Source organism: Macaca nemestrina, chromosome 4 (genome assembly GCF_043159975.1).
Source record: "Macaca nemestrina isolate mMacNem1 chromosome 4, mMacNem.hap1, whole genome shotgun sequence".
In the NCBI taxonomy this organism is placed as follows: domain Eukaryota; kingdom Metazoa; phylum Chordata; class Mammalia; order Primates; family Cercopithecidae; genus Macaca; species Macaca nemestrina.
Genome location: NC_092128.1, coordinates 15,630,743 through 15,641,141, shown reverse-complemented (window position 1 = coordinate 15,641,141; position 10,399 = coordinate 15,630,743). Strand labels below are relative to the sequence as shown.

Sequence of the window (10,399 nt, the reverse complement as noted above, 5' to 3'; positions counted from 1 at the left end):
AAGCAAAGATGTTCTATGCCTGTGGTCTGAAACCTGCCACCACAGCTGGATTCTCTGCTTTCAGAGACCAGGGGAGCAGTGACTGAAGCTCAGACTACACACAGCACTTCAGACAGGCAAATTAGGAGGGAAAAGAAAACTGAATCTGTAAACTTAGGAAAAACTGGTGTATCTTTTGAGGTCCCAGCCATTTTGAGAAACTCTGACACTGAAAAAATAAGGAAGAACAATCTAACTCCTCTCTCAAACGCTGCCATTCTAGCTGAGTGTTGATTTTTTCTTAGAAAAACAAACTTTGGGTCAACAAGGAAAGATCACGAGGTGGGAGGGTGAGTGGGTGATTCACCTCATGGATCTCCCTGGCAGCTCTTGTACTTCCTTGATCAATCTGTATATAAGAAGTGTGCTAGGCACCTGGGACACCACTTCTCGGGGACACATCACCTTCTGTTTTCTCCAGCATGCGCTTGCTCCAGTTCCTGTTCAGGGCCAGCCCTGCCACCCTGCTCCTGGTTCTCTGCCTGCATTTGGGGGCCAACAAAGCTCAGGAAAACACGTGAGCCATGCCCTTCTCTTCCCCACAAAAAAAGCCTTGAAGGGAGGGCTCCTCTCCCAATCTGGAAATCTACATATCTCTTTCTGAGAATTTCTTTCGACTTCCCAGAACTCTAGTCCCAGGAGCTCCCATGGACCTCCTGCCAGGTTCCACTTCTGTCCTCTTAGGAAGCCCCACCAACTCCTCTCACATTTTTGCTGGGTGTTTCTGCATTGCCAGTGGAGATAAAGCTCCAAATGTACCTACAGGCTATAATTAGTAGTTAGTCTTCATCTAACATGCTGGTCCATATCTTGTTCATAATTTATACCTTTGTTCAGATTTCTGCTCAGTGAACTTAACCTTCTCACACCTTGCCTCCTAGAAGAGAAGCATAACAGATCTGAGTTCCAACGGCAGCTTAGGGCAGCTTTGGCAGGACTGGCTAAAGGACGAGAGGTCCTGGCCCCTGCCCTGTGGTCTAAGATTGAGCTAGACTGGCAGCTTAGACATTCTTCTTAACCTGAAGTCTGAAGATGAATATGAGCACCTCTTGCTCTCATGTGTACTGGGACCTGAGAGCACAGGTTCGGAAGTCAACTTATTGAGAACACATGTGTGAAGGAAACAGAAAAACTGGAGCAAGTAAAATAAAGTAGAAAATGGAGCCAGGGGTCTGGGAAAAAGCAGCGATACCCAATCTAGGGAGTTTTCTCTATAGCAGTAGGGTTTATAATGCTGGGTTTCTGAGTTGTGATCTTGGAGGTACTCTCTGTGGCATGGCCAGATATCCTGTCCTGGAGGAAACTGTTCAGAGTTTTGACAAGCTGACGTAATGGAGGCAAGTGTCCCAAGAAACCCTGCGTGGGACAGGTTCAGATCCCACCCCCTCCCCACCAGATGACAGTCAACTTAGCCCTGAAGGGCAGCAAGGTATTCAAATAACCTATGCTAATTAGGGTTATCAACTATCCTGATTTGCCCAGGACTTTCCTGGTTGTAGCATTGAAACTCCGCCCCCTCCCCCCGCCACCTCCACGGCCCATTCTAGAAAAGACCTCAGTCTTGGGTAAACTGAGATGGTTAGTCACTCGAGTTAAGCTGGTCATCCTATCTATCTGAAACTCATATACAAATGGGAGAGATTTTGAAGTTATTTAGGTATTTATACCCCTTTCCTGTGCACTGGGCACTATAGCAATTGGCACCCAAAAATAGAATCTCTCTGAAATCTAAGATGCTTTGCCCCAAGAAAATGGGGCTATGAGACACTGTGGGCTAAGAAACTCAATTCCCTTCTATCCCACACAATAACAAAGGTCCGTAGCCAAAAGTTTCTAGGAAGGAGAAAGTAACTCTCCTGGCCCTGAACCCAGTCCTCATTAACTGAAGAAGAATATCCGACTATTTTATTTGTCTCCATTTCCTTTCCCTTTCAGTTTGCGGTGTATGGTCTAAATGTAGAGTAGTATCTAAAGTTCCCAAACATGGCCATAAGTCCAAATTTCCTAAAGAGCTAAATAAATACAAATTCCTAAACCCTACCTAGGGACCAAAGAAGGAGGATCTTCAAAGATGCTCTTACAAATACCTCCAGTGCACTGAGATGTTTGCCGGGTTTTTTTAAATGTTTATTATTTTTATTTTATTTTTCCATAAGTTACTGGGGTACAAGTGGTATTTGGTTACATGAGTAAGTTCTTTAGTGGTGATGTGTGAGATTTTGGTGCACCCATCATCTGAGCAGTATACACTGCACCATATTTGTAGTCTTTTATCCCTCACCACCCCTCTCCCACTCTTCCTTCCAAGTCCCAAAAGTCCATTGTATCATTCTTATGCCTTTGCGTCCTCATAGCTTGGTTCCCACATATCAGTGAGAACACACGATGTTTGGTTTTCCATTACTGAGTCAGTTCATTTAGAATAATAGTCTCCAATCTCATACAGGCCACTGCAAATGCTGTTAATTCATTCCTTATTATGGCTGAGTAGTATTCCATCCTCTCTCTATATAGAGAGAGAGGATAGGCTGTATATACATATATATGTGTGTGTGTGTATATATATACACACCACAGTTTCTTTATCCACTCGTTGATTGATGGGCATTTGGGTTGGTTCTGCAATTTTATAACTGTGAATTGTGCTGCTATAAACATGCATATGCAAGTATCTTCTTTGAATAATGACTTCTTTTCCTATGGGTAGATACCCAGTAGTGGAATTGCTGGATCAAATGGTGGTTCTATTTTTAGTTCTTTAAGGAATGTTCACACTGTTTTCCATGGTGGTTGTACTAGTTTACATCCCCACCAGCAGTGTAGAGAGTGTTCCCTGATCACTGCATCCACGCCAACATCTAGTGATTTTGATTTTTTGATTATGGCCATTCTTGCAGGAGTAAGGTGGCATCGCATTGTGGTTTTGATTTGCATTTCCCTGATCAAGAGGTTTGCTGGTTTAATGTGATTCTGTTCCTAGAAAATTTTCTCCTAATAATGACTTGAGCTCTCCTACTCAGTAGACAACCACCAGAGCCTATAGGATGTTATCAGGAAATGGCGTGTGGTATTGTACTTTTTTTCTTTTTAAAAACTTGTTTTTGGCCAATGGAAGGGAAGAAGATGCTCGTTGATTGATGGGCAGTTGGGCTGGTTCCATGATTTTGCAATTGTGAATTATGCTGCCATAAACATGCATGCGCAAATATCTTTTCTGAATAATGACTTCTTTTCCTCTGGTAGATACCCAGTAGTGGGATTGCTGGATCAAATGGTAGTTCTACTTTTAGTTCTTTAAGGAATCTTAAAGTAAGGTGTCCTAGTTGTTTTATTAAACAAAACTAAATCTGTGCGAAGTAACCAACCCAATCAACACACGAAAATTCCAGGGGATTCTGATGCTGAACAATTGACCCAAGCCCTGTAATTTCCCTCCCTTGCCCATCCGGTGCCCTTTCCCCTGTTCATGGCTCCCCCTCTCACTCAAAGATTGGTCTCTGATCTTGGTGTTCTGATTCTCTCTTCCCACAATCAGTCGGAGGATCATAATACAGAATTTTGAGATCCCCACGACAGCAAATCGAGATGAGGAAGTCACTGCAGTGCTTCAAGTTAAAACAGAACTGAAAGAATGCATGGTGGTAAGTAGAGGACTGGGGGCATGACTTCAAAAAATAATTCAATTCCTTGATTATAAATATAATTTAATTAATCTCTCACTTTAATAATGTACAGTGTACTTAAGAAGACATTCTCATATATGTTATGCTACTGGAGACTCAGAACAACTGTGGGAGCTTGGGACAGATGACTTCTCATTTTCCAGATGAAGAAATTCGAATCCAGAGAAGTCTGGGATAAATAAGAAAGAAAGGAAGAAGGAATAGGAAGTGAGAAAGAGGGAAAAAGAAAAAAAAGTGTAAGAGCTAGTGGAGGACGGGTTAGAGTCCTTCCAAGGTCCTGAGCATGTTTAGTTTAGGATGGAGGGAGAGGAGAAAAGAAAGTGGCAACTCCACACCATAGGTTGAGGTGGGTGGACAGAAGAGAACATGCAGGATGTGACTCTTCCTCTCCAGTAAGCACTGAGTGACTCTACTATCCTCTTGACTTCTTCTGCTCCTTTGCTCTGGGTCGCCAGAAGTTGACTCTTGTTCCAGCCTCCCCATCCTGACAAGGAGCTTGTACTCATCTCCTCCTTTTCCCCAAGTTCAGAAGTCCAGTCTCTGAACAAGGTCAGAGGTTTTCAAATGGTAATGTGCCTAAAACCCACTCGGGGATCTTGTTAAAATGTAGTTTCATTTAGCAAGTCTGGGGAGAGATTAGAGCTTCTGGGTTTTTTTTTTTTTTTTTTTTTTTTTTTTTTTTTTTTTTTGAGATGGAGTCTCATTCTGATGCCCAGGCTGGAGTGCAGTGGCGCAATCTCGACTCACTGCAACTTCTACCTCCCGGGGTCAAACAATTCTTCTGCCTCAGCCTCCCAAGTAGCTGGGACTATAGGCGCATGCCACCACGCCCGGCTAATTTTTGTAATTTTAGTAGAGACGGGGTTTCACCATATTGGCCAGGGTGGTCTCGAACTCCTGATCTTGTGATCCACCCGCCTCAGCCTCCCAAAGTGCTGGGATTACAGGCGTGAGCCACCGTGCTTGGCTTCTGGGTTTTAACAGATGCCCAAGGCACACCAAGGCTATGCCCAAAAGACCACATTTTGAGCAGCTTGGGATTAGAGCATTATCCCTCCTGTCTAGCTGCCAAGGACCAGAAGTAAAAGAAACTTATGCAGTTATTAATCCACAGTGAATCTTCCCTGGGACACTGGTTGTGTGTCCTTTTCCTAGTCATTGACCTCAGGTGTCACAAGCATGCAAACTGCCCCCACTACCTTTGTTCTAGGGCCAAGACCCATGCATTCCCCATCTCCCCTAATCCCTCCCCAGACCCTTCGTGAAGGACACCCTCTATCAGGCAGCACAAGTATTTCCTTACAACGTAAGTTTCCTAATTCAAACGAGACTTAAGGACAATGATTACATGGAAAATAACATTGAGAGCATGAAGACTGCTATTCAGTCAACTGCATTCTAGAAATATCCCCACACCTGTAAAGAAAAATTCCTCGTCAATGAGCAAAGAATATCACGGTTGCTTTGTCAAATTTTTCTATTTTCAGTCCAAGAATCTGAAACATGTACCCTAATTTGGGGTAGGAGTGAGGCTGAATCATAATTTTTCAACTTTGTATTTTGTTTATCACAAGCACAGGTGAGAATGAGAATAAGAACATGTACATAATGTGTACATAAAATTTTTGTGAAAATGGTGGTTTCTGGTGGTAACAGTTAATGGTAGTGGTAGGTATAATAAGATATGTTTGAATCAATAAAATGGCATGTGACATAATTTTGTGCTTTTGTGATTAATAAAAGTATGCTTTTAAGAACCATGCTAGTACTCTAAAATAAAGCAATCTTTTCAAAACCCACCTAAGCACAACTAAAAGGGTAAGAAATCCTTAGACTAACTGACTTTGCAAACTAGAAATAATTTATGGGAAAGAAAATTTTGTTAGTTCTAGTCAACAAATTTTTATTTTTGGCTTCATTTTTCAAAGTATGACTATTTCTAAATTTTTATTAAAATATATTTATGTAACTATAACATTCTTACCACCTAATCCTCATTTTCTATCATTTATAATGTTTTTTGTAACTGGATTTTTGAAAAAGTTAGGCTCGTATTTATTTATTTTAGAATTAGCATAGAATATACCTACAATCGTATATTTGAATATAAAGATTGCATAATCCTTTAAAGCTGAAGGAAACTTGTGGCAAAACACAATGCTTAAACATTTTTGTGCTACAGGCCATTTTGTTGGTTTCATGAAGTCTATCAAACATTTATCAGAAAATTGCTTCTAAATGTATGAAATGCATTGGATTACAGAGAGAAACTACCACACTGAGTAACAGTGACTAACTTATACAAAACAAATTTGTGATGTAGTAACATATGTGTTCCTTTAGCCACACATTAGCTGGGAAAGCAATACACTTAAAATATAGAGGAGTTGAATTTTATTTTATGAACACATTATCTGTGTGATGAATGTTGTTGCTTAGCTTGAAGAAGTACATTAAATTGCACTGGTCTTTGGCAACACTTCCCACGTGCCATGCTGGGCATGCAATGGATTCTGATCTCTTGTATAAGTGGTGTAAATTCTGATTCATGAAGATATGTTGTTGCGAATGTAATAGCAAGGTAAACAAAGCCGGGCACAGTGGCTCATGCCTGTAATCCCAGCACTTCAGGAGGCCAAAGTTGGCGAATCACCTGAGGTCAGGAGTTCGAGACTAGCTTGGTCAACATGGTGAAACCCCGTCTCTACTAAAAATACAAAAATTAGCCAGGCATGGTGGCAGGTGCCTGTAATCCCAGCTACTCAGGAGGCTGAGGCAGAAGAATCGCTTGAACCTGGGAGGCGGAGGTTGCAGTGAGCCGCATTTGCGCCATTGCACTCCAGCCTGGGCAACAGAGTGAGACTCTGTCTCTTAAAAAAAAAAAAAAAAAAAAAAAAAAACGAACAAGGCACGGCTAGGCTTCTCTAAAGAAACACCAGGATTCTCCAAGGCATTCTGAGTGAAACTCCAAGGGTGAGAACACCTGAATTTACTGTTTGGGGCTGAAAGGCTACTTGGTGCAGAGTTGCCAGGTAGCTGAGCAAGCTGCAGGAGATGGGCAGACTGGCACTGGGCCTCAGTCATGACCATGAGCCAGTCTGATAACTGCCATACATTCAAGGTAGTGTATGCAAGCAATATTTCGAACCTCTGAATCTGTACAATGATATGTACATATCTATGCTTCTCCTTGTGATAAAATCACACATACTGCCAATGGCACTGTGGTTCCTTGACGACATTCATAACTGAAGGAATACTGAATTTCAATTAGAGGTTAGTAATAAAGATGCATTTTTTCCCCCGCCTGAGTTCACAGACTCACTGGGTGCTATCCACAGATCCCTCGGGTTCTATGGACCCCAGGATAAAACTGCTGTATTAAACGTTAACTGGACAAAATCTTCTGACTCCACTAAAATTTATATATACAATAATCTGGGTCTTGAATTGCAAAGCACTCAAGTTAAAAAGAAATTTACATTCAAGATGTCATTTGCTTATCTAACAGCCAAGTTGGTAGTTAATTGTTTCCATCTCACAACTGAGGAAAGTAAGAGTGAGAGGCCTAACTCTAATCACCAAAAGTCAACAAGTCAGAAAGGAGCACAGCTGGGGCTTGGTCACAGCTCCGACAACAAGGCCTGACATCGGCTCCTACACCCAAGTGGCCAGGCTGCTGTCTCACCAGGTCTCAGAGTAAATGTGATTGCAGGTCGATTCCTGAAAGCTCTGGCTGGTGAATAAGGCAAGCGTGCTCCCCAGCTGGACAGCTGCCCTGGATGAGCTCTCCTTGCCCTGTGGACTCACTTGCAACTCTGTCTCCTCCTGAGCCTCTCCACACTGCTAAGGCAGGAGTTTGAGGGCGTTGGGAGGGAAAACCTTCTGACCTAGACTTTGGCTCCTGAAATGATACTACAACAGTAGACTCCCCCTTGCCCTGGGCCCACCTCCACCCCCACTCTTCTCCTCCAGCTTCTCCCTCTCTTATTTTTCCATCCCTTACCCATTCCCTAGAATAACAATGAGTTCCCCCTCCCACCTTCTCCTCACCAGGCTAAAGTTTACCTCACTAGTGACTTCCCTGTGGAAGGTGCATTTAACTACAAGTATACTCGCTGCCTATGTGACGATTATCCAAATACCTACTACTGGGACTTTCATACGAACAGTAAGTACAGAAGTTGTCCAAGGAAGGAACTACTCACCAGCCACCAGGGAGGAGAAACTATAAACAGAAACATGACAGCAAAACCGAGCAGGACTAGGACCTCAGGGCAGAAGGACAGAGGGGAGGGAGGGAAGAGCATGGGGAGAGCAGATAGGGAAGTCACCCAGGTTCTAAGACAGAGGCACTGTGTGCAAAAAGTTGACACGGGAGACAAATTTGCAAAGGATTTGGGGAAACTGAACCCCAGGAGGCAGATGCCTGATACGAGTAGAAAAGACAGGACACGGCTGGGGTGTCTGAGAGATGATCTCTGTCCCCGTCTTTTTCAGGAACTGTGCAAATTGCAGCCGTCGTTGATATTATTCGGGAATTAGGCATCTGCCCTAATGATGCTGCTGTAACCCCCATCAGTAAAAACCGGTTTTATACTATTAAAACCCTAGTGGTAGCATAATGGAAGTCCAGTCTGTTTGCCACATCCAGATGATTTCCTCTAAGGAAACCTGGCTGGAATTTCTGTTGTGGTCTATAAAATAAACTTCTTAACACGCTTCTCCATGTTCTGTTGTATCTCCAAAATCTGCCCCTAAAGAACCCCAGATTACCTGAAATTTCTAGAACATTTGTCTTTCAAAGAACATTTACTGAGCAGATTGTACAGGTTCTCACTGCCCACTGGTATGAAGAGGGAGAGAAGAAGAAACTGGGAAGAGGAGCTATGCTCACAAAGAGGAAAAGCAGTGGTCCAAGTTCACGGTAGGGAGGCACCAAGCCTCCCTGTTGCTTGTCCTCTCTCCATCCCACTGCCCTCCAGCAATGGCTCAGATCCCAGAAGACAGGAGTCCTCTTGCGTGCAGCAGAGTCAGGATGGAGTCCGTGGCCCCCTAAATGAGCAGTAGCATTCTATGCTATTCTGTTGCTTGTTTTCAATGGATTGTGACACTCAGAGATATCAGGGTCCTGTGCAGCTCTGCCTGAGGAGCTCAGGCATAATAGAGGAGTAAAGGGGCAGAGGGAGCCCTGAGGGGCTTCATCCCAGAAGGCCAGCCCACGGAAGTGGAATATGAGCAAGGATCAGGTGCATAAAGTGGGCAGAGGGCATTCTGGTAGATAGGACAGCAGGAACCAAGAGCCCAAAGTATGAAATAGTGGCTTGTTCAGCACAGGTAAACACTTTCATATTGGGCAGGATTAAGTACACGTGGAAGAGTTAGAAGCAGATCTGGCAAGAGGACAGGAGCAAAATCAGGAGAGGCCAAGCGAATCTGGTTGAGAAAGTGGGACTATATCCCCTAGGCCAATGATCCTAAATGCGAATCAGAATCCAGGGCAGGGAAATGTAATCATTGGAAAAGATCATTTTTATATTAATTAGGATTGTAACATTGTGAAACAGGAGAGTTACCTGACCTCCCTCGCAGGACATGCAACAGGGGTGTGGCTCATCTGTTCAGCTGCTCAAACCTCTTAGAGGAGGAGGAGCACACAGATGGGCAGGCGCAGGAGCACAAGTGGGAGTGTGTTACAGTGCGCTCTTTTAGCCTTGCCGTCTATGGACAGCTTAAGTGTTAACCAGCTCAGTGGACCCTCTCTCTGCCTTTTTGCAAGGGCAGAGGGCTAGCGTGACAGCTTTCTGTATCCCAAGTTCTTGTCTAGCATCGCAGAAGAATCGGGTCCCACATGAACTTGAAGGATGGTGAATGTGGGGTTTTATTGGGTGGTGGAGGTGGCTCTCAGTGGGATGGATGGGGAGCCGGCCAGGGGATGGAGTGGGAAGATGATCTTCCCCTGGAGGTTGGCTGTCCAGTGGTTGATTCTTCGTCCATCCCCAGCCGAACTCCTCCCTGCGTTCAGACACTCCTTCCCTTCTCTCCTCTGCTGTGCTATTCTGCCATTCATCTGCTCATCTTCTCATCTCCTGCTGGAAATCCTGGGGTTCAGGGTTTATATGGGTACCGGATAGGGGCATGATGGGCCAAAAGGCAATTTCTTGGGCTCAAAAATAGGAATGTCTGTTCTCATTTAGGGCCGCAGGTTTCCAGGTTTGAGGGTGGGGCCCTTGCCAGGGAACCCCCCTCTTCTACCCAGTATTTCTCTGTGTCCTGTCCATATCAATTGATCATATGCTTAACACGCACCAAAAATGTGAATAATTTTATTTACATGCTTTATCACATGCCCTATTTAAAACAATAACAGACATTAAATATTTATTCACTCAATAAATATTTATTAAGTACCTACATGTGTCATTACCTGCTTTCAGCACTTGGTTTTACAGAAGTAAATCAGGAATTTTTATCCTGTTCTTAAAATGCTTATATTCTTCCTGGGAAATAGAAAATAAATATGTATATGTTATTCTTACCTTTATTTATGGGAAAACTGAGATGAGAGAAGGTAATTAATTTGCACATAGCCAGCAAGTGGCAGAGCCAAGATTCGAACCACACAGGTAGCCTGGAGAGACCATGCTCCTAACTTCTATACTACCCGCATGTACTCC

General features: G+C 43.6%; 1 protein-coding gene across 1 annotated transcript; it reads left to right on the top strand.

Annotated features, from left to right (window-relative positions):
- The first annotated feature begins 421 nt into the window (after window positions 1–421).
- Window positions 422–8,569, top strand: PI (prolactin induced protein). The gene is made up of 4 exons (XM_011723551.3): window positions 422–556; window positions 3,575–3,680; window positions 7,779–7,893; window positions 8,223–8,569. Exons 1-4 carry the CDS (start codon window positions 462–464, stop codon window positions 8,345–8,347), a joined length of 441 nt encoding a protein of 146 aa, XP_011721853.2. The 5' UTR covers window positions 422–461; the 3' UTR covers window positions 8,348–8,569.
- The last annotated feature ends 1,830 nt before the right edge of the window (window positions 8,570–10,399 follow it).